The sequence below is a fragment of the Phaenicophaeus curvirostris genome, chromosome Z (assembly GCF_032191515.1).
Source record: "Phaenicophaeus curvirostris isolate KB17595 chromosome Z, BPBGC_Pcur_1.0, whole genome shotgun sequence".
Lineage (NCBI taxonomy): Eukaryota > Metazoa > Chordata > Aves > Cuculiformes > Cuculidae > Phaenicophaeus > Phaenicophaeus curvirostris.
This window is the reverse complement of record NC_091431.1, coordinates 42968071-42993380: the sequence shown is the minus strand read 5'-3', so window position 1 is coordinate 42993380 and position 25310 is coordinate 42968071. Positions and strand designations below refer to the sequence as shown.

The 25310-nt window shown below is 39.6% G+C and overlaps 1 protein-coding gene across 1 annotated transcript in view; it reads right to left on the bottom strand.

Annotated features, from left to right (window-relative positions):
• MPDZ (multiple PDZ domain crumbs cell polarity complex component) overlaps nt 1–25310 on the bottom strand; it is a 96753-nt gene that overhangs the window by 47220 nt on the left and 24223 nt on the right. Inside the window, exons 8-19 of the mRNA XM_069880060.1 lie at nt 25087–25290; nt 22889–23003; nt 15879–15967; nt 14039–14234; nt 12680–12769; nt 10679–10758; nt 9410–9556; nt 8649–8816; nt 7561–7746; nt 4598–4807; nt 2871–2987; nt 93–239 (exon numbers count right to left, since the gene is read on the bottom strand). Coding sequence (XP_069736161.1) covers nt 93–239; nt 2871–2987; nt 4598–4807; nt 7561–7746; nt 8649–8816; nt 9410–9556; nt 10679–10758; nt 12680–12769; nt 14039–14234; nt 15879–15967; nt 22889–23003; nt 25087–25290 — 1749 coding nt within the window. The remainder of the gene's footprint in view (nt 1–92; nt 240–2870; nt 2988–4597; nt 4808–7560; nt 7747–8648; nt 8817–9409; nt 9557–10678; nt 10759–12679; nt 12770–14038; nt 14235–15878; nt 15968–22888; nt 23004–25086; nt 25291–25310) is intronic.

Sequence of the window (25310 nt, the reverse complement as noted above, 5' to 3'; positions counted from 1 at the left end):
CCAGGATGACATAAAACATTTATATCTAATAATACAGCCTTTTTGCACTTACAATTAAAGTTTGTCATCAATAAAACCATCCTTCTTTTTACCTTGGGAACTGGCGATGGAAGAGAGAAGCTGTAGTTCAGCTCACCACCATGCCGGGTTATCATTGAAGCCTCAAAGACGTCACTCCCTAGTGAATACTGTGATTCAAATGTGGACTCATCCACTAGATCTGCCTCGCTGGAGTCCACCTAACAACAGAAGCAATTCCATCAGCCAGGCTATCTGTTACCTTCACACCATATAAGCCTCAAAACACATGCACTTCATCTGCTACATACTGACTCGCACTGTCCTTTTTTTTTGCCCCTACATATTTTATATTGAAGGTACATTTGCACATCACAGTAGGAAAAATTTCTCCTTCCAGTTTTAATTCATGTTACTACATCTTCAGAGGTTACAAAGAGTATATGAAGTAAACTTGAGGGTCTCAACCAGGATGAGTTGCTGGGTTGAGGCAGGCTGATGCCTGTTAACAGAAGTATGAGGTGTTGGGAGAATTCGGTTGTACTGCCTGGCATCAAAATTTATACCTGTAAGGCTTTTTGGGTTTTGCTTTTTTTTTTTTTGTGTGTGTGTTACAGGAAATAGTACTGAAAAACATAATGAGCTTCACATAGTGCCCTTTGTCAGGAATGTTCCCTGCACCCAGCTTCATAGCTTCGGTTGTTTTTAAAAGGGTACAAAAAAAATCTCTGGAAACTGCAGTAGTTTCCAATATATTTATTAGAAATATTTGTGATATGATTTTTTATTATATCCAAAATATTTTACATTTGAAAACAAGATTAATAGCGACAGTTCTCCTGTCTTATATGAGAAATAAAATTTCAAAGAGAGTTCCATTCATGGTCATGTGTAGCATTTTTTTGTCTTATTTTTTTCTTAAATAGATTTTTTTTTCTAGACTTAAATACTTTCAAATACTAGAAAAAATTAAGTCCTAAAAGACTTAGTTTATGGTACTTCACATACTAAACTCTGATTGTAATTTCATCTCCCCGGCAGCGCTCGAGAAAGCAGAGTATACTAACAAAAATGATCAGTGAATACAGAGCCACCACCATATTATAAACTTGTATGAAGCAGCCATGAACCATGTTATGAATTCATTATGTCAGATTCACAATGGCAATACCAACAGTCTGCAGTGATTCAACATATTGATTCTTCTAGGGGGTACAAACAATACATTTTTTCTTGTCTCAATCTTAAAAACTTAACAGCTAATTCAAACTGGTCTTTTGGTGTACCTTACGCTCAGCCCATCTTCTGGGAAACACAGACTAGTGTTACTGAAGCTATGCCTTAAAAAAGGATTGTGAAAACAGGGGCAGACCTATAAAATATGAATGTAGATTCATATTAACAGTATCTCATGCGAGCACTCTGCAAACACATCTTCAACTAGATGACTGCACGTACAATTTCATATTCTGGTAATTAGGTAACTGACAGAGTTGACTACTCAACCATATTATTATCTACCACATGTTTTCATTGTTCTTTCATAATTTTAATTCATATGAATTACCAATAGAAGTCAAATTTTCAAATACTAAATTTTTAATCTGATTTTTCAACACACCTTCAATTGAAGGATATTTACAATATTTGAAGTAGATTCTTTGTATATCTTCTCAATGAACAGAATAAGGCAAATCTAACTACTGTACCAAGGTAACAAACTGCATAATCAAAAACAGGCAGTCTTGTTTCAAAGGAAGTTATTAAAACCAGCTTGCCATTTGCGAATGTGAAGAAACAGTAAACATACTGGAATCAGTAATTCAGATATTTTTGCCTTGGAAGAATCCGGTTTTGTTTGGTTTGGGGTTATTTCTTTCTAGTAAATTAAGTTCTGGTGTTTAGTAGAAACTGCTTCCTTACTCATGTGTCCAGAAAATGAGGGCCAAATAACTACAATATCAGGCCCAGATCAGAACAAATAACATCATTAGGCAATCATTGGGCAATGGAACGGTCTGCCCAGGGAGGTGGTTGACTCGCCTTCCCTGGAGGTGTTTAAGGTGCGGGTGGATGAGGTACTGAGGGGCATGGTTTAGAGATTCGTGGGAATGGTTGGACACGATGATCTGGTGGGTCTCTTCGAACCTGGTGATTCTATGATTCTATGATTGAGAAAGCCCACTTGGAATACATTTATATACTGGCTTGGAGGAGGTGGGGTATGTCTTGGGTTTTTGTAGAGTTCTGTTTCCTTTCTCTTTTTTATCTATGTTCTTATTGGCAAGTTCTGGGCTATGTAAGGCACTGAAAGCTCAAGTAAGTTGCAGTGGTTCTACAAATGAACACCTTTTGATGCTGCAAATTTCATAATCACTGACTGATGCAGAAGTCTAAAGAATACAATTAGGAGAAGGCATTGGCAGCTTTTAAAGACAGATAGCATTCTTTTTTAAAATGGGATTACATGCAAAAAGAGAGCTCCAAAAAGGCAGAGATGTATTGTGATATAAAGGCAAAGAGATTTATTTACAAAATAAGCATATGAACATTTCTCTCTACAAGGTGAGACGTTCAAGGGGATTTGCAGTGCATGCAAGGAAATGTGAGTAGCCATGCAGTTTTGAAAATCTAAGCAAAATACTTCCTTCTTTTCAAGCAACTAACATATCACAGACCAAATTCATAGCTCGTGCAAAGGGCCAAAATCTCCAGACATCAGTTTCTCCTCACTATGGATAAGTAACGCCTGACAGTAAACACTAAAAAGTAAGCATCAACAGTGACAAAGCAATCCCCTTCATCAGAAAAAGCAAAGACTTAAGAAATCTTCGGTAAGTTGGGCCACTAACCAGAGCCAGCTCAGCATGGAAGAGGGCTGCATCAGCTGGCCCCTCCTCCTCAAGTGACTGGGCAGTGTAGAAAAAGCAATCTTCCTTAGCAGAGACACAGCCCTCCTCTGGTGAAAGCTGCAGAAAGAACGAAGCTCCGAGTTGGATGAGTGGCCACAGGGTGTGCAGAGGGAATTACGTGGGGGGAAAGGGGAGGTTTAGAGAGGCAAATGAATTCCCAGTGCAGCAAAGAGTTCATTTCAATCACAGTCACAGTGTTTGGGTAGGTAAGAGATACTTTTTTTCTTTTGCAGATTTACCTGAATTGATTCAGTTTCCCACCTCATTTCACATGCCCTGCAAGTGAAAAAAAGGCCTATCCAGATATACCACGAAACCCACAGCTCAGTCTAAATTGATTCTCAATTTCTATTCTTATTAAATATATGCTAAAACTGCCATCAAAGCTGCCACTGGGGTAAAAGCCTAACAGCAGAAGCCTTTACAATCTTGCTTGCTGAAGAGTAATCTTGTTAGCAGGCAAGAAGACTGCATCCACTGCCTGTTTTAAGATTGTACCTGCCAGGTGGAATGGCCTCAATAGCACAGAACATGATTCTGACTATAAACCAGCAGCTTTTGTCAACATAATTTGGTGCTAGTTGCCTTTGTCCAGTACTGCAAAAAAAAAAGCCAGTAATTTTTCACAATGTTTAATTAATTATCAGGCACAAAAGGTGAAGTACTAAAGTGCAAATGCTGGACGTTTACAAAATGCTGGGAATAGAAACAAAACTTCCACGCACTTTCTCTTTTAGAGTGACATCTTATTAAGTATGAAAAGGTTGACTTGCAAGAAACTCAGCCTCCCCTACAAAAAATTAATTTAACAAAGGAATTTAAAAGAAGTAACCTCTTACAGTAACTTAAACATCAGCCATTCTCTCCCACCCTCTCCACAAAGATCCAGTAAGAACGAAAATTCAGTACCTGCATCCACAAGGATTACAAGATATTAATTTCATGAAAAGCAAAAATGAAACCCAAAGGCTGTATTTGGTCGTACAAATATAGTGAAAGGTACCTTCTTTGCAAGTATAAGCTGATGTCATTCTACAGATTTTGATCTAACACAGCAGGGACACTAGTCCTCTAGCAAACTTACTAACACACTATCTCAGTAACCCTAGGCCCCTTCAACCTGTCTTCTAATTGTTCTTCTAACTTCCAAAACTAAGCCTGAAATTATTTATGACTATTTATTTATGACTATAACCAGTTGGAGGTATACGAACTGAAGACCACTCACCATCCTTTAAAGTACACAGTCTAAATACCAAGACTGCACATATACTATACCTTGCAAAACAAAGTCATAGGCAAATGCCAGGTAAACCAAAAAACAATGAAATTATGTCACTACCTCACAGGTTAAGACAACCTTGTAAAGTATACAGAATTATGCCTAGCAACTGTAAGCCCCTAAGGACTGTGCTGGTTGCAAGACATATTGCTGTTTTCTCAGCTGCAAGACAGGTGGGCTAGGTCCTGCAATCACTACACAATCATATGCTACACAAGCCACTCCTACACGCAAGTAGATAGGGTAAACTGCTAAAAGACAGTTTTTGGATTTTTTGAGCCACCCAACTGCACCCCAAAGCACATGAAGTGTATCCAGAAGTCAGGATCATCAGGTAACAGCTTAAATTACAGGAAAAGTACCCATCAAATTCCCAAATCCTTACAGGTAGTGGTTTGGCAACTCCTATTTTTACTGTTCCTGCTGGGGCTCCTTTCAGGGCTTGTACTGCTTCCTCGAGGCTGCCATTTTCCAAGTTGATATCGTTGACGAACATAAGCCGATCTCCAGGAAGAAGCCTGCCATCTTGCTCAGCCACACCCCCAGGAACTAATGAGCGAATCACAATTACGATGTTTGCTGGATCAACAGGATCCTAATTAAACAAAAGGAAGAAAAAAAATCATGTTATTTACTCTTCTGCATCTTGAGAGGCTAATTTTAATGCATAGCTTGGTTATTAAAAAAGCTGGAGCTCTGCTCCAGATGAACCCTCAACAAGAACATATCTTCCTGTCTACACTTCTCATACATTTAGACTTCCACCTATTTTTAATCCTTAAATGTGAAAATTATTACTCCTTTCTACTCAATGTGCATCATATATCTCCACCATAAAATCCGATAAATTGCAGACTGCTGTTTGTACTGTAATGAGAAATTATATACCACAAATTCAAACACTTCCTACTGCAATGACAGCATTGGAGACTCATCTGTCCTAACACTCAGTGGTTTGGGAACACAGCTGGGCAGTGCAGCCTGGCGCAAACTTAACATGTGCATTCTGGCAGAACAAAGGGCTTATTTTCAAAGAGCTCTCCTATACTTCATGGCACCAGATCCTGGTCAGCTGAGAAAGCACTTTTTACAAGGGAAGTCCTTGTGCATGCCCAACTAAGCACTTTATGGGAGAGAGGAACATAACTATACAGCACTCTAATCAACAAGGCACAACAAAGTGGTATCTGCTTTAAAGAAATCCACCTCTTTTGAAGTTCGCACCTCTCAAGGCACCGATTTTTACAAAAACGCTAGCATCAAATACTCAGAACAGTGACTCACAATTTTGTTATAACAATTATCACAGGTGCCCATACTTGCATGATTCTTATAGAATTATGTTCACAAGGAACATCGTTACACATTAATACTTCCAACACAGGGCAATTCAGCTGAGTGCATGCACAGAGGGAAGAAACAAGAAATGTAATAATGTACTGCCTTTACTGATAACAAAAGGTAGAAAAAGGCAAACATAACAAACTGTCATGCAATTTTAAGAAGTTCCTAGGCCAAGGTGCCAATCTCCAAGGATAGGCACCACTAAGGCAGCACCCAAACCACAGGACGTGGAGACTGATGAAAGCTAGTTTGAGAGTGAGGAGTTGAAGGAGGGAGGGAGCGGGGATGGGAAGTGGAAGGGAAGGCACCAGGAAGACCCTTAACACTTCGTGGAAGTTCATGCAGTAAGAATGCCATGGAGCAATAAAACACAAGTAGAAACACAACCAGCACCGCTGGAGATAATGCTTAATCCTGAACATTAACACCTTCCTCAGTGTTTTAACAAGTATTTACGTTGTGTCTTCAGGTGATACTGTATGACATACTTTCTGAAAAAAATCACTTCTTTGGTGCATGTGATAGTCTTTCCTGGGGTAGGAAATTATGTAGACTTTCCTGCAGGTCTGCATTATGTGAAACATGAGGACTGTGTAGTGTAACTGTCCTTAACTGTAAACACTTTTCATTGAAAAATAATTGAAAATGTGATGGTAACAGCACAATACAAAGATAAATCTCACTGTAAACTTATTGTTCGCCATCATAGATCAAAGTAGAAACTTCAATGACAGAATTGTTTTAACCAACCCTCAAAGGAAAGAACATAGAACAAATCACAAATATTATCACACCAAAAAAAGAAAAAAAATAAGTTTCAGAGAGCTGAACTAGAGCTGAGGCCTTAAGCAAACTCACATTTGTGAAATATATAAAACAATTGAAGGTACTTCCCACAACTCTTCATAATTACCATCCATACACAAAATTCCCCAGCTAACCACACAGGCAGTCACCATTTCAGTCTATGCTTCAGAATATGCTGATGTAAAAACGTGCTTCACTTTGTGTTGACGCAAACTCCAAATACTCAGGCTCAGCTATGGTGTCTTGCTGCAGAGCATCATAAGTAACACACTAAAGAGCAAGCACTGTCTCATAAAACTTGACTATGTCTTCATCCTTCACATTATTGAACTACAGTGCTCTTCACCTTTATCAATGTGCAAAATAATACTGAGATATAGATTCATTCTAAACAGTGCCCAGAGGGTGTAATTTCCACCTGGCACAAACTTCCAAGTATAGATGCTTATACTCCTAAGGTCGAGACCCAGCAGAGCCAGGGGAAGACCGAATCCTGCAGCATCATCAATGAGCTGGGCCAAAGCCTACACTGACCCACAGAGAACTGACAAAATTACTTGACTTTGAACAGATTAAAACAACTGTGACAACTGGGGACAGGCGGAACACTTGTTCTGATCAAATGAAGGCAGGAGACAGGCACTGAACTCTTCATCAGGACACAGCAAGAATCACACCTTGAGATACCCAGGAATTCCGAGGTCAAACACAATATTAAGGGGGGTGGGGCTTGGCATATCCTGAACAGACAGCAGCTAAGCAAGTGACTTAGGAAATGCAGTTCTGGATTTTAGTAAATCCTGCCTTAAGCACCTAAGTCCTTTATTGGATCTTACCCTGAGCACCTCACTGCAGGTGCAAAATATATGGCTAAATGCCTTAATATTCTGACTACATCATTCATTTCTCCTGGGTCATTACAAGGTAATTTTTCTGTAGTCTCTAGTATATTGTGATTTATCTATTTTTCTGGGCCAGAATTACCATCATCTCAAAAACATGCAGCCTTAATACGATAAGAGGAATAAGTAAGGTAGCTAGTGGGATGCCTACCAGTAACGATACTCATTTAGATTTACTGTATTGTGTGGTTTGCATAGACATTTACCCTTAAAGTACATATTTAGTTCATATTATGAGATCCAAACAATGCAAAGTATTTTGCCCTCTACTCAAAGAAAGGAGAGTAGAAGTTACCTGGTAGTCCAATATGCTAAATCCAAGTCCCGTACTTCCTTTCTCCAGCTCAATTTGCTGTACTTCTGTTTCCCACATTGCCAAAGATGAGCTTTGCACCTCTTCCATACTCTCACCCTCACCAGCTATTTCCAAAGCTGTTCCCTCTGTGTCTGAAGAGCCAATGAATCCAAGTTTTACATGAGCCTGAGAAAAAGTCAATGTTCACCAATAAAATGTAAATGTTTGTGAATCCACAAAGACAAAACTGTTCAGGATGAATGAGTCAAAGACCAAAGATAAAGTGCAAGAGTGCAAGCACTCAGAGTTAACAGAGAAGTCTGATAAACCTATCATAAAATTCACATATCCTTGTAAAAAAATAGATCTGCTGTAAGAATATAAAAAAATACAGTGGAAAAAATATTACAAAATGGAATTTCTGTTAAACTAAAAACGTCAGGTAATTTCATTAGTGCATGTATTCAAATATACAGGAAATATCTGTTATTAAACTGTATATCTTAAAATACAGCAGGACATTTTAAAAAAGGAAACACATATCCATACACATGCATTTATGCTTTTCTCTTCCCTTGGTTTCACAAAAAATCTTAGCAACAATAAGCTGCATTTGGTGCCTTGCCCAGAACTCAGAATTAACCCCCTCTTTTCATACAAATGCTATTGCTTTGTATAATAAATACATGTTTAGTACATCAGGCTGCCCAGAGCTTTGCACTTCAAGTAAAAGAACTGTGTCTGACCACGAATGCACACAGATTTCTGCACACTATAAACCCAGAAAGCAGAGTTCAAAACACGATCAAATATATCCAGATTCTAAAGAATACATGCTTCAGTTTGCCATAGCTCCAAGGCCCATCAGCAAAACCAAAGTACTTGAGTAGATAGAGCTGTGTCCCAGCATATTTCTGCCCACAACCTAGCAGGCCTGACACCTTCTGGTTGGCCTAGAGTACACCTTTTAATTAACACAACTTGTCTTTTTCTGTTTATCTGGTTCGAAGTCCTAAAATGTTAAACACATTTCTAATCTTGTACAAGGAATCAGTCATTGTCTTAGTGATTTTTTTAAGAAAAAATACCTTTTCTGCGAGCTGAACCTCTGATAGACTTAGACTCTCCAGTACTTCTGGGTGAGCGACGGGGGGAGCTACTGGACGACAGCAAACCATTGTCACCTTAACAGGCAGTTCTTTCAATATGTTGACCACATCCTTGTGGTTTTCTCCAAGCAAAGAGATCTCATTAACCTCAGTAAGGAAAGAATACACAGTGGTTAGAAGTAGGATAAATAAAAACAGGCAATAAGAAACCAAAACAATACACTAATCATCTGATTTAAAAAAAAACAAACATGGTAATCGAAATTGTCAACCCTAAATTTCTACTTCATTTGGTGCTCAGAATCAGCACCAAAGTAAGTTTAGAACTGAATGCATATCTTCATGAAGCGCATGATGTCAACCTACAAACACCACATACTCTGCCCACCCATGTTTCTTGTGTTCATGTGAACCACATTCACATTTTAATTCTAAGAAAGTATTTTAGAAAACTGAACAGGTGTTTAGTTTCTCCACAATGTAGATATCAAATCTAAATGCTTTTGTTAGGCATTCTTTTTTGGTGACCTTGAACGTATCTGAAAAATCAGCTAACAGATGTATTTAAGAATATGCATTCATATACATATTTGTAATTACCTACAAAGAGACTGTTCAAGCACTTCTGGTTACAGCTAGCACATAGTTAGTTATGCTACATTCCCAACATCATAACCTGTGAGTCACTAGTAAAAAACCTTACTGAATCCAGACTAAGACAAAGTAGCATTTTTTCTTACTTCCAACAGCTCATCTCCACTGAACAGCTTGCCACTTCGTCCAACTGGCCCCTCTGGTAAGATAGATCTTATGAAATGATGTCCCGCTGCAGCTTCCAGGCTTATCCCCAATCCACTGCTTTCGCTGTATTTCTTAACTACAGCCACCTAAAATAAGATATGAGATATGAGTAAGATATAAGATACGAAATGGTTACTTTTGACATAGTTACAGCTGTACCTGTTAAAATCAAGTGAACTTTGCAGAAGTGAGAAATCAGAAGTATTGTCATGTGTAATTCAGAGTTTTAGTTTGCAAAAGCATCCAAAGTTACAAGCTTAGATTTTTAAAGAACACTGAGGAAATAACAACTGCAGCTTAAGAGAAAGAATCCAACTTTAACTTCCAGCAAGATGAAAGGAAAAAACAAATAACCAGGTAAAAACTAAATTCTGCAGGCCACATTTAGTCACAGTTACACAATCAAAAAACTGTAGACTATTCTGGAAAGGAAGCTACTGTTACAGATTCACAGATTGTTATCCAGAAACCACAACAGATCAAAACACGCTGTCTGGAGCTGCTTCCTGCATGTGTACAGAAAGTAAGGATCGCAAACACACTCTAACCTGCCTGTAGGTGGTGCTTCAGACTCTTAGGCAAAAACAACAAGAGAAGTCCCTTAAGCGTAGTAACGGAAATACAGCCCAATCCAATATGATTTATGGGGAAGAGGCTCTGCACTGCACTTATGTAAAAAGATGACAGGTGCCAGTATCAGGGGACATTCAGGTAAAACCTGAAACTTTGATCACATAGCATTTCAGCATTAAAAAAATGGGAACTGTTTATGACAACAATATAGTTAATAATCAATACTTTTACAGAGATTACAGTTGTGACATATGATTTTTGGAATAAAACCCTAAACTCAGATAATGCTTTTCAACTGTATCTACAGTAAATGTCTTATGCATTATTTTGATCATCACATCAAACAATTCATTCAGTACATAGAATGGGCAAGAGGTTTAAAGCATCAGCTTCAAATTCTGGGTCATGAAGGGAGCTCTGGAGTTCACATAAAGTATTGTTTTTTCCTCTAATACACATCTATCCTCTCAAAGCTAGGAAATCCATTAAGCCATACTCATAGTAACCTAAGACGACTGTGATTATTTTGCTAAAATCAATACAGAAATATATATATATTCAAAATTTATAATCAAATAATCTCAACAAATTAAGGTGCAAAGGGCATTTAATAATAATAATCAAAGTTTACTTACCACTATTTCATAATTTGAACCCATAATCCTCTGCCACTTGGCCCTCATAGCTGTTTCTTCTGCAGCAGTTAACTGGAAATCTGAAAGTTATGTCTGAGATTACTGTGATAAAAAGTAAAACATCCTGTCTGCTCCTATAATTGATAAAGTATATGGACCATGCAAAATTACACAATTGTTCTCGTGATGTCAGAATCCCCCTACGTATGAGTAAAAACTTGACATTTTTTGTCTCATTAGGCTTACTAGAGGAATCCCCACAAAACTAACTCTGTGTTTTTAAAGACATGAAGTTAAAAAAAATTGATGTGAATAGCTGGGAATAAAAAAAACCCAAAACGTATATTTAAACTAGCCTCAGTATTGAGTGAATTTAATGCAACATAACAAGAGAATGGGCACAAAGCAAATTAAAAAGTTACATGCATGCCTCAGGCATCTGTCAAACCAGATTTTATGTGGCGTGATGAGATTGATACATGGGATGGCCAAAATACTCATATATTCAATACTGCATCCATTTGGACAGACCCTGCGTTTTACAGACAGTGCCCAAAGAAAGTTTTCAAACACAATCTGGAGTTTCTGTACTTTGAAAACTATTAGCACAGCTTTAAGAGATCTTTTTCAAACTGTAGGCCCTACAGGGCAGTGGCAGAGTTCTAGCTCTTCTTTCCTTTTTTTTTTTTTTTTTTGTTAGATCCACATACAATGAGAAGTATTTCCAACAGCTAAAGAGCAGAAATTAAACTGGAAGGAAAACTGGGGAGAAAAGTAATGATGCTGTGAAAATAGAACGATGGCCAAGTAGCAAACTGCAGCAACTTTTAACTTGAGTGAAAGTTTATCTGCAGGCTGAAAAAAAACAGAAAAATGCTTTCATTCTGCTAATTTTCCCCACATTGTTTAGAAATTAGGGTAGGAAACAATCAAAAGTAGCATTTAAGATACAACAGTCAGCAATCACAGCAGATTTAACAGGACTTAACATATTCAAGGCCCATGGTCTGTGCTGCGCCTACTGTAAGTATTGAAATAAATTTCAAATTTGGATGTTAATCACAGGTGAAGAATAGAATCTTCATTATAAGATTAAGTTCCCAACTCCCACTGACTTTCAGTAAGGATTTAAAGGGACTAATATTCTCAGACAGTGTTTTAAATCTAGTAATTGCTCAGAAACATTACTAAAAACAAAGTCAGGTATTGTGTGTCATTCAAAATAACAATATATTCCACAAAGTAGAAAACTTGCAGTATATGAAGGAAAGGTGTTAAAAAGATATCCTTCAGCTATGTGGGATAATGAAATGCCTGATTTATGAAGAGATTACAGAACCAATATGGGCAATGCTCTGCAGTTCTAGCTCAGGAAGTAGGAAAATGTTAGAAAACATATTAAGCGCTGTCTCAATCTGAGAAACACATCATCACACAAGACTTCTGAAATGCAGCACAGCCCTCTAACAGCTCATGAGGGATAGGAAATACACATTAGAAAATAAGAACTTCCACAAAGAGTATGGGAAACATCAGAGATCAGTGCACCAGAACTGACTGAATTTCCAACATTATCAGGCAACACAGATAATGAATGCAAGCTAAGGAATTTGTGAAAATAAAGTTTATCAGACAAGGCAGAAGTCCTGGAATTGCAGCTGGGCGGCTGCAGGCACCTAGAAAGATAAGGTATATTGCAGAATGAGGAAGGGAAAAGTTTAATATACAACTAGACTTACAGAGTAGAAATACAAAACTAGACTAAAAAGTGGGCTGAGCACGTAACAAAAGCAAGCTGCTTCATGTGACATCTCTGACATAGAATTATTTTCAGAGACATAAAGTAATTAACGAACTCACAGCTCTGAAGAGTACCTGCTTACACATGATTACTTTCACCTTCTAACTGCACCTCAACTACACAGCACAAAGGAGATGTAATGGCACACAGAAACTCTGTTCTTTGTGTAAGCACACCGTTTTCACAAAAATGTTCCAAACCTGTTTCCTGTTGTTTCACATCCTCTCCAACGTTTACCACACTGGCACTGGATGGCAGTGTTGGGGATCTCTTTTCCATTTCACTGCTATCTGGAAAAAGAAGCAGCACCCTTTTAATCTATTTTACATGTTGTAATATTCACCACGCTCACAGGTTTGCCTCAGAACACAGATTCTCTTTTACAGTGGACTTCATAAGATCTATTTTTGGCAAATGGAATCTGTGATGAGGGGCCCAGAAGAAATGCCATGTTTCAAAGACATTTTGTCTTCCGTGAATGTTTTGCCTTCTCCAGTGAACTTTTCAACGAAACAAGAAAAAAAAGCCTCACAGTCAGTAGCTGCATCTCTATGATAAAAAGAAAAGTTACTGGTAAACATACAGATATATTACTAACATTCTTTAGTGCTCTTGTGTTACATTTTTTTTTTTCTTCCTCTTCTTTCCTTTGTGCCATTCAGGAAGCTCACACTGAAAAAAATGAAAACACTACAGACTTGGAGACCTGTATGTCTGACAGATTTTTCACTTACAGAAATCCTCTCCCACCACAGAGTTCTGTTAGGTATGTTGCTGTCCGTTAGCTGTCTTCAACTCCTCCAGGCTGGAGAAACAGTACTTTCTGAGCATTTCCTCTGTAATTGATTTTTGTTAAAGGTGGGAATAAGAGCATGCCATATAAATAAAGTTCTACTGGATCTTCCAAAATCTTGAGGGATTATACCTCAGTCTGAGTTGTGATATACTTCTGCTGACATCACAAGCAGCCGATAAAAAATCAGTTTGTGCATCCGGCCTGTGTTCAAATATTCTAGTCAAACACAGAGACTTTCAAGATCTGGTACATATCCTTTAAGAAGTGCACAGTATAAGATGAAGCTTTACCAATCTCATGTAACCAGTACCAAAATTAATACTGGTCATTGGCTTTTGAACTTCGTACACATGCATAGTTAATGCCCTAAGAAGGCCACTCCTCTCATACCTCAAGTTTGTGACACTGACATGCAAGGATGAAAGGTATTCAGACTTTTGCTTATTCTGAAGGCTATCTCTTTGCTTGCTCTTGAATGTAGCTCGCAACTTTGAGCATGATTAAAACATTCACTAACTTCTTACCACTTGAATATCTGCAGGATCAAAGTTTTGAAGTAACTCAGCAAGAACTGCGATGCAGTGCCTCTAACCCTCACTTTGAAAATGTAGCAAATAATACCACTGTGCCTAAAAGACAATCAAATCACAGCAGACCAAATTCTCCCCTTATGTACAGCAGCTCTGGCCCATTTTATTTCCAGTTTGCAATTGATAAGAAACATGTTTCAAGCCAACTTTAAAGCAAAGCCAGTTTTAATTACCTTTGGCTGTGCTACTATCCATTGTTTGGAAAAGCAAGTCCTTTTCAACAGCAGCATTGAAGGCCTCTTGGGGCTGAATATGATTTTCCTGCTTAAGTCCTCTTCTGATCAAAGTGAGCCGAACCGTTTGTCCCGTGTGCCGTAAAACTTCAACCGCTTGCTGGTTAGTAAAACCCTGAAGATTTGTTCCATCCACCTGCAGGATTAAGCAGCTTTTCAACCCAAAAGACACCATCCAGAAAAAAAAAAATCCCCAGGGAAAATAATATTGTGAGCTCTCAGCATCTGTTAGCCTGAGCGCAAAGCAAATGGAAGGACCATAACAAAAACTTAGACAACTTAATAATACTGGACATGCTAAGCACTTTCACTGGAGTGAAATACCACAAAGAAGTGGAGAGAAGTACTTTGGGTGTCCAGAATTGTAGGGCCAGACAGATTTACAAATTTATTATTCTCAGAGATGGGGATACCTGGGGTGGTGAGTCAGCATGGCTGCACAGTGTGCCTCACTGAGTGCATAAAGCAACACATCCATGGCTGGGATTGCTGTAGAAGGAAGGTTAAGGAAGTCTAGACTAAGGTAAGGTGTAGGAAGAAATGCAGATCGTAGCCATTCTGAAGCAATGTAACATCAGACATACTGAAGTCTACTACTGAACACTGTCAAGTCCAGTTTCTGGAACAAACAGTCCCAGACAGCCAGATGTCATCTCTATCCCATTTTTTTAATATTTTCAAGAACAAGATTTTGGCCTCTTCTGTTTGAAGCTACGTCATTATGTCACTAACTCAGGCCTCTCTTCTTTCTACAACTCAAGACTTTGTCATTGCTTAATTTCATCCCATTGTCCCTAGAACACATCACTCTTTATTCTCTTCTTTCCTACAAACCTTGTATTACCTTTTTCTTTCTCCATCTCAACACTTGGTGCTTTTAATTTCTGAAAAGCTTCTAACAATACTACATTCTTTGATTTCTGTAGTTGTTTCAGTCTATCTACAAAACACACATATTTCTTTATTTTAATTTCTCCTGCATGAAAAATGACTCCCCCTGAACCCTTAATCATTTTGTTGCCCTCATCTGAAGTTCTTCCAAATATGGTGCTCCTCTAAACATAAACTATTTAAAAATAAGATTTTTTTTCTTTTTAGTTTTTCCTCCACACTTAAGTAAATCGTATTTTATAAGTGTTTATTCTTTTGTCTGAGGTCACTCAAAATCTCAAATCTTTCTCTCCTGCTGCATCTACAGTACCAACTTTGGAATAATCAATTTTAGCCATTTGTACTCAGCAAATAAATCATTATAAAAATCAAAAATACTTCCACATACAAAGAGGTAGGCATATTTGTACCTGGAGAGAGACCATAACTTTCTTTAGTGCTGCCTTCACACCAATTCAAGGTCAGATCTATAACAGCCACAAAAAAAGCAGTTCCTGCACTTATGACCTTATTTTCATTACAAAACTAGCATTTTATGCATGAAAACACTTTCCTATTTCTCTAAGCATCCACAACTTCAATGACATACTCTTAAAAATAATTTTGAAAACAGCTGCTTAGTTTGAATCAAACTTTGAAGCTTTGCCTCTACTAAGCAGTCTCAAAGCTCTTATCCATAAGATACACACAAACAACATAGATTTTTCTTAAGCAACACAAATTACACACAGGTAGGCAATGAGAGCGATAATGTGATTGAATACTTAGTCTCATCATTACAACATCAATCTTGAATATTTTAAGTAAGTACTACATAAGCATTTCTTTACAACATAAAGAATCAGAGTTTTGCAGAAAAATGATCTGATTTGTTTCTGTGTTTACTTACAACTATAATTTGATCTCCAACATGTATTCTGCCATCATGTTCAACAGCACTGCCTTTTGTAATGCTTTTCACAAAGATACCAGAAGGTTCTGGGATGAAAAAACAAAGAAAACTAAATTAATTCATTTACTAAGTCACCATTTATATAATGCAAGAATCTCCCACTAATGCCAGCAGCCAAAGCAGAAAAAGAAACAAAACACAATCTCCAAGTAAGATAAGGAAAAAATCATCAAGACAGCGTAAGTTTTAAGTAAAACAAATATACTATTATCTTCCTAAAGAATGAATCTGATTAACATCAGGTCCAGATTTCACTCAAAATCTCAAGATGCCAAATTCCCAATTCTTGCTGCAAAAGAAGAAATATCCTAGCTTATTTTAATTGAAATAGTTTCTCTGACTCTTGGCCAGATTTAAAACTGCAGGACATAAAATTCAGTTTGAGTACACCAACCTGGTAAATTCTGTATTTCCCATGTACTTAATAACTCATACTTAATAAATGCTTAAAAATATGCATGCTTAGGTAATCAAATGCAGAAAAAACAGACGCAAGCAGAACTAAAATTATGTTTGAACCACCTTTTAACTACAACTGTACATCAGTAGTTGATCCAAGTTAAAAAAAAAATACATAAAAGAAAATAAAATCTAAATCCTACACAAAAACCATTTTAGACAGTTACCGATTTTCAATCAGCAGAAAACGTCATATATATATATATATATAAAACACCTACAGAAGGGACATCTTACCCCTAAAAAATCCATTTCACGAAAAACGCACTGGAATTTGAAAAAAACTTCAATAGCTCATTAAAGTGAAACTCTATGCAGTTTTGCGTGCACATATTGCATAGTATACATGAAATTAAGCAAAATACTAGCATGAACTGGCATGAAATCAAGTCTGAGGGTCACAAGCCTGTAACACTGGCATCAGAAATCTTAACAGAATCTGTTTTCTCTCAAGAGACGTTCCAGCTCTCCGTGTGCTGCAGCGGGCAGGATGAATGCTGCCACTCAGACAGAGCCGCAGTGGGTGCACGCAGCTACCCAGACCCTGGGCTGCAGGCAGTGCCCCCCTCCCACACCAGCTCGTGCCTCTGGTCCTGGCTCCACTTGTGAAAGCTGCGCTCGAGTGGGGGAACTCCATTGTATGGTGGAGGAGTTAAGGGAGGCAGTAAAGAGGCTGAGGACCATCAGGGAGCGTGAGAGGGAGATAGACCAGTGGAGCAGTGCCCTCTCACTAATTCAGCAGCCTGCTGGAGCTGGTGTGTCCAAACACCATCCACCTGCAAACTGCAAGGTTGGGGTTACAAGAGATGGGGAATGGCAACAAGTTCCTGCCAGACGAAGGAAACCTGCCCCCCTCAACCAGACACCAAAACCCCAGATCCCCCTGGTGAACAAGTACCAGGTGCTGCAGGTGGAATCCAATCCTGAGGATGAGGATGATGGTTCCCACAGCCTAGAATCTTTCCCTAGGCCGCACCATCCTCAGAAAAAGATAAAAACATTCTCCATTAAGAAGAAGAGGAGGGTGATTGTTGTAGGGGACTCCCTCCTAAAAGGAACAGAGGGACCCATTTGTAGACCGGACCTGCTCCTCAGAGAGGTCTGCTGCTTACCAGGGGCATCAGTGAAGGAGGTAGCTAGAAAACTTCCTTCCCTGGTCCACGAGACAGACTACTATACTCTGATAGTAGTCCAAACTGGTAACGATGATCTAGTAAACAGAAAGACCAAAGCCACCAAGAAAGACTTCAGGGCCATTGGGAAAATGATAGAGGGCTCTGGGGGACAAATAGTATTCTGCTCCATCCCAAGGCTAAATAGAGAGGAGCGGGAAGCCAGGAAGAAGAATTCGGTTAATGCCTGGCTCCGAGCCTGGTGTGAGGAGAGGGGCTTTGGCTTCTTTGATCATGGGGTGGCTCATGCACCCCCAGGCTTTGTTACTAAGGACAGGACACGTGTGTCTCCTAAGGGGACTAAAGCCCTTGCTAAAAACCTAGCTAAGCTCATAAACCGAGCTTTAAACTAGATGTGAAGGCAGAGGGGGTTGAGCCCAGGCTAGACAGGAGCAAGCCTGTGTAGGACAGGACGTATTGGAACTTGTTAGTTGGAGACCCTGGGAGGAGTGAGATAAGGTTTTGTTTAGAGAAGAATGGAGACTGCTGGCTGAGCACGGGTGTCTGTGGCTGCGAGGCAGTGGCCTTGATGAGAGGAGCTGCTGCCGTTGCTGAAAGCAAGTAGATAAGAGAAACTGTTGCTGTTGCTAAAAGCAAGTAGATGCTTAAAAAAGGCTCATTTGTATTAACCAATCCGTGATTGCCTAGTTTAGGGTAAAAACCAATCGGTTTGAAACACGCCTCTTGTAACTACTATAAAAATGTGTTTTAAACGCAATAAATCTGACATTTGCTTGTATCAGGCTGCATCCCGTCTCTCAATCGCGGCAAGCCTGGATGTGGGGCACTGGTAATTCGGAGAGGGTGTGCTGATGAGGACCACCAGTACATCACCACACAGAAAGTGGGGGTGAACACACCTGGGGATCCTAAGGGAGATACAGGCACTCTGGTGCTAGCTACTCCAGTTACCAGGCAATTGGGAACGAACTCTGTTCCCTCTAAGAGGGCTGAAGGCTCGGCAGATCAGCTGAAGAGCATTTACACCAATGCACGCAGCATGGGGAATAAGAAGGAAGAGCTGGAAGCTGTTGTAGGGCAAGGAGCCTATGACGTCGTTGCCATCGTGGAAACGTGGTGGGACGACTCATATAACTGGAGTGCAGCTATGGTGGGGTACAAACTCTTCAGGCGGGATAGGAAGGGTAGGAGAGGAGGTGGGGTAGCCCTCTTTGTAAGGGAGGACTTGGACACCGTTGAGATGGATTGTGGCAATAAGGAGATTGAGTGCCTGTGGGCTAAAATCAGAGGAGCCCATAAGAAGGTAGATTTTGTGATGGGAGTCTGTTACAGACCACCCAGCCAAGGAGAAGCAGCTGATGAGCTCTTCCATAAACAGCTGGGGTTAATCTCTAGATCAATGCCTCTTGTTCTTGTGGGAGACTTCAATCTTTCTGATATCTGCTGGAAGTACAATAGAGCAGAAAGGAAGCAGTCTAGGAGGTTCCTGGAGTGCGTGGTTGACAGGTTCCTCACACAACTGGTGAGTGAACCAACAAGGGAAGGCACCCTCCTGGACCTGCTGTTTGTGAACAGAGAAGGCCTTGTGGAGGATGTGGCAGTAGGTGGACGCCTAGGACAAAGTGATCATGAGATGATAGGGTTTTCTGTCCTAGGTGAAGTGAAGAGGGTGGTTAGCAGGACAGTAGCATTAAATTTCCGGAGGGCAGACTCTGAACTCTTCAGAAGGTGGTTGGCAAAGTCTCATGGGAGACAGTCCTTAAGGGCAAGGGAGCCCATGAGGGCTGGGAGTTCTTCAAAAAGGAAATCCTAGCAGCTCAGGAGAAAGCCATCCCCATGTTCCGGAAAAAAAGCTGGCAGGGGAAAAAAAAAAGCTTGGTTGAACAGAGAGATCTTGAGTGATATCAAGAAGAGGAGAAATGTTTATGGGCTCTGGAAGAGGGGACAGGCCTCTTGGGTGGACTACAGGAGGGAAGTGAGATTGTGTAGAGAAAAAATCAGAAGGGCTAAGGCTCAGCTAGAAATCAGATTGGCAAAGTCTGTGAAAGATAACAAAAAATCCTTCTATAAATATATAAATAATAAAAGGAGGACTAGGGAGACCACACAGTCCCTATTGGACGCAGAAGGAACAACAGTGACAGGGGATGAGGAAAAGGCTGAGGTACTTAATGGCTTCTTTGCCTCAGTAAAGAAAGTTGTTCCCTCTGTGTACAAACTCAGGAGCTAGAGGAGCAAAATGAGGCTCCCATGATCCAAGAGGCGGCCGTCAGAGCCTTGCTTGCCCAACTAGACACCCACAAGTCTATGGGGCCAGATAGGATTCATCCAAGGGTATTGAAGGAGCTGGCAGATGAGCTGGCCAAACCCCTTTCCATCATCTTCCAACAGTCCGGGAAGACTGGGGAAGTCCCACTGGACTGGAGGCTGGCTGATGTTGTACCCATCTACAAGAAGGGTCGCAGGGAGGATCCAGGGAACTACAGGCCTGTCAGTCTGACCTCAGTGCCAGGGAAAGACATGGAACAGGTGATCTTGAGTGCTATCATGAAGCACATGCAAGAGAACCGGGTGATCAGGCCCAGTCAACACGGGTTCACAAAAGGCAGGTCTTGCCAGACTAACCTGATCGCTTTCTATGGCAAAGTGACTTGGCTGCTGGATGAGGGAAAGGCTGTGGATGTATCTTCCTGGACTTCAGCAAAGCCTTTGACACAGTTTCTCACAGCATTCTGCTTTGGAAACTGTCAGCCTCTGGCCTGGACAGGCACACACTCTCCTGGGTGGAAAACTGGTTGGATGGCCGGGCCCGGAGAGTGGTGGTAAACGGTGTGAAATCCAGCTGGAGGCCAGTGACAAGTGGGGTTCCCCAGGGCTCAGTGCTGGGTCCAGCCCTGTTTTTATGTCTTTATCAGTGACCTGGATGAAAGCATTGAGTCCACCTTTAGCAAGTTTGCAGGTGATACTAAGTTGGGTGGAAGTGTCGATCTGCTGGAGGGTAGGGAGGCTCTGCAAAGGGATCTGAACAGGCTGGAACGCTGGGCTGAGACCAATGGCATGAGGTTTAGTAAGGCCAAATGCTGGGTCCTGCACTTGGGGCACAACAACCCTATGCAGTGCTACAGACTAGGAGAAGTCTGGCTGGAAAGCTGCCTGGAGGAGAAGGACCTGGGGGTGTTGGTTGACAGCCGACTGAATATGAGCCAGCAGTGTGCCCAGGTGGCCAAGAAGGCCAATGGCATCTTGGCTTGTATCAGAAACGGCGTGACCAGCAGGTCCAGGGAGATTATCCTCCCTCTGAACTCGGCACTGGTGAGACCGCACCTTGAATACTGTGTTCAGTTCTGGGCCCCTCACCACAAGAAGGATGTTGAGGTTCTGGAGCGAGTCCAGAGAAGAGCAACAAAGCTGGTGAAAGGGCTGGAGAACAGGCCTTATGAGGAGCGGCTGAGAGAGCTGGGGTTGTTTAGCCTGGAGAAGAGGAGGCTGAGGGGAAACCTCATTGCTCTCTACAACTACCTGAAAGGAGGTTGTAGAGAAGAGGGTGCTGGCCTCTTCTCCCAAGTGACAGGGACAGGACAAGAGGAAATGGCCTCAAGGTCAGCCAGGGAAGATTTAGGCTGGACATTAGGAAAAAATTTTTCACATAAAGGGTCATTTGGCACTGGAACAGGCTACCCAGGGAGGTGGTTGATTCATCTTCCCTGGAGGTGTTTAAGGCACGAGTAGACAAGGTGCTAAGGGCCACGGTTTAGTGTTTGATAGGAATGGTTGGACTCGATGATCCGGTGGGTCTCTTCCAAACTGGTTATTCTACTATTCTAAATGAGTATGTTTGATGGGAAGATGAACTGCTAGAAAATGGATTTCACTGTTCCAGTGCCTTCGTAGACCTGAAACTTGGCTTTTACTGGTCCTCAGTATGATAAAAGTTAGCAGGAAGAAAGGCTAAAGCTATTTTGCTCTAATGACTATATTTAGCTTAGGAAGAATAAGACTATAAATATATTTAATATTGACAATTCTTCTGTGTTTTGTTCTTAATTTGTTATTTTCCCAGGTTTTGTGATTAATGGAATGGCTGGTCCTACTAACTTGCAACTGGTTTATAGCCTGTAACAGTTGTATGGTAACAGGAGAAGCTGCTATTTGTCATTCATCAAAGAGTCAGTTGCAGATTTTTTTGCCCCACAGTTTTACTGCTGCTTCTCTGACAGCAGAATTGTCCTTCAACTGTGAAGTCAAAAAATTAAGAAATCAAATCAGCTCCCAAGACAAGAATAATTTCTAATGCAGTTACATGTAGCACAATAATTTAAAATTGAAGACTGGTGATATGCTAACAATAAGATATGCTATCACATCTTAATCTGGCTTTTAAAGATGCAACTGGAAGCCACTAAAGAGTGGACCTGCACAACACACAGTGACCATCCTGTTCTATGGAACAGATTGTAAGATTTAGTCCAGCTTCTCAAAGCTAGCAAATTATGTCTATATACTGCCAATAATGTGGACTGTATCTGCCCATACATTTCTCAAACAACATATGCATGTGTAAAAGTCAAACCAACAGTTCTTTGAGAAGTTTTACAACACATCTGACAACTGTTTCATGGGAGGGGCGTTGGAACTACATGATCCTTAAGTTCCCTTCCAACCCTAACTATTCTATGATTCTATGATTGTGCCTTCGTAGCAGTACTGCATTTGCCAGAACCCCCACTAGGGAGGCCTAATAGAGTTTGGATCATTTTTTCTGAAAAAAAAGAAGTAGTGTAAATAACAAAATAAAAACACATAACTTTACATGAACACTGTTGCATTTATTTATTTAACTTATTTATTGGCTCAACAGCCCAGATGTCAACAAACATTTACTGTATCTATAAGTCACTATAGAATTTGTTATCTGCCAGAATTACTATACATATTATTTAAAAAATAATAGCAATATCTCCTAAAAGTACTCAGGAAACTAATGCATTAACTTGCACAAGCCTCTTAAAAATGAAAAGGTAATTTAAGAAGTCGAGCCAGTTCTAACAGAAATTGTTCAGTCTATTTTAGAACTGATTTGCAAAAACATACCAGGACAAGCTTTATCCAAGAGTGAGTATAAAAATTAATTAGAAAAAGTTGAGATGGGATTTCATAATAAAACTGATTGCTTCTAATCTGAATATCCCCCTCACAAAAGGCAAACTTATTTCCTTTATAGATCTTAAAAATATTTCAGATGGTAAAGGTTCTATTTTCTAGAAATGCTACACCAAAATGAAAATCAAGCCTTTGATGCATATACACCATATTATAAAACAGCACATACAGTAAACTGCAGGAATCAATCATTACCTGATGTTTTGTCTCCAATGTAACCAGCAATAGTTATTCCTAATCCCTGGACATTTTTAGTGAGTTCAACATTAAATTTCTCCCCATCTTCGTAGCTATCAGTAGAAGCATCTACCTAATAAGAACAGTGTGATTAGAAAGGAAGCTTTTTTATTTTTTTAACAGATACACCACATTCTTTGATGTCATTAATATGTAAATCAGACACAAATGTAACAAGTAAAGTTCCAACTTTGCTTCTGCTCCTACTCAGCAGAGAAACTAGACACAGGTAATATCTTTCACTGTAAAGTAATGCAGGCCATGCACTCCCTGACCTGCTGTCATGGGATATTACATTCTAACCTATAAAATCATTATTTGACTAATAAAATGACCAGTGAAATTTATACAAATTGAACAATCAACCTCTTGTACAGTAAGTTACACAAACCATACTTGAACATTAGAATAAATAGCTTACTGCCCTTCCAGGGCTTCCTCAGAATCAGCTTTAGATTGCTGTATTATTTAAAAGAAGAAAAAAAGATCAGAAATTATATTTTGTATCCTATTTATTTAAATTCCTGTTCAGTAACTATACCTATTTTTTTCCAATGCATGCCAAGTTTAAAACTTAATAAAAGCTATTCCTACTGGGGCAATTATGTTTCTTATTTTTGAAAGACTTAAAAATTCTGTTTTGGAAAGCAGCAATTATACTTCCAGCTAGCTAAATAATGGTAATCACTGCTAACACCTACTGTAACCCTCTGAATTTCAATAACAAAGATTTCTGGAGGTAATGAATTAATTTATTCATTGTTAATGAAAGTACAATACACATTAAAAATCTCATTTCAACAATACTGCTTTCATATTTAAAAAAAATTTAAAAACTTTCAACTATCAAAAGTTTTTTTTAATTTTTTCTCTTTCAGCTGGCTAAAACAGATACTTGCTAGCTACTTCCACAGCTGACATATATTAATATATGATTCCATATATCGGGCTTCAATTTCACTGTATTTATATGGACATCAGTATTTATGCACATATTTTAAATAAGAATTCATATATATAGTACAAATCTATCAAGATTTTGCTATACTCATATTTTGTCTCTTTTGCATGACAAGTGGCAGCTAATATTTTTTCAAGTGCCATTACAGCAACCAGGCAGATCCTAGCCAGACCCAGTTTTAGTAGATGAGTATGCAGGTATCAAAAAAAAAAAAAAATATGCCGCTTCAGAAGAGCTATGACACTACTTGCCAAGAGACACTGACTTCTGTTTTTATCTGAACAACTCCACCTAAACCCACAATCAAACACAAGAAAACTAGATTTCTACTGTTTTCTACTGAAGAAAATGTTTAGAAAAACAAGAGAAAAAAAGTAATAAAAAAAAATCTTCGTACAGCATAAATTCTACCTAGTTGTAGGCTCAAAAACAACCTCCTCTTTCTTCTCTCATTCACTTACTCTACATAATCACATTTAAATCTATATATGGTCATACCTATACATGACAAAACATGTATCTGGCTTCTGTGAAACCAGGCTTTGCTGCCAATGACCTATTTTGTAAAGTTTTTTTTGCTGATAGGACAGGGTATTTACAGCATTTTTCAGTGGCTGGCTGTTGTAGAGGAGGAGCAGCACAGAGAGTACAATTGTCAGCAGGGGAATAAGGGTAGCAGCTGGCTAACTGTTTTTGGAAGATGTCTAGCAAATGAGCAATGCCAAGTTATACAGGAAAGAAGGAGCATCTGTGTGCTGGTTGGCAAGGGAGGAGCTGTGTGATGGATGGCTTCAATGATATAGAAATCAGAAATGTTCTGGAGAGGGAAAGAATAGGCAGATAAGAGAAATGCTACAGAGCCAGCTTGCTCTGTCTTAAGAAACAATGCCACGAGTTCAGCTGTTCCCTGTGTATTACTGTACAGTCACAAACAACTCAGAACAAGAAGTTATTCAGATCATACTTATAGAAGTCCCAAGACTGGATCCCAAAAGGGTTCTAGCATATAGTTTCTTGTATTGCAGACTCATAACATTTAAATTCTCCCAGAATGTCAGCTGAGAACACCATTACTGGGAAAGAAAATCCTGGCTCTTGAGAACATAAGCATGAAAGACAATCAAATAGCATCTAAAAGAAAAGGAAGTTTGAAGTAAAAGTTTGCCATGAGTTAAGTACATTCACCGTTGCTTACCTGTTTCTCTGGTGTGGAGATGGGTACTGGTGTTCCTGGAGGGACTGCTGGCGGAGGTGACTCCTCAATAGGACCTCTGGCAATTACCAGTTTCACCCGATTTCCACACTGCCGCAGAACTTGTGCCACCTGCTCACTGCTCATTCCAGTCAGATCCGTATCACCAATTCTCAGTATGTGGTCTCCACTACACAATCTCCCATGCTGGAGGAAGAAAAATGATG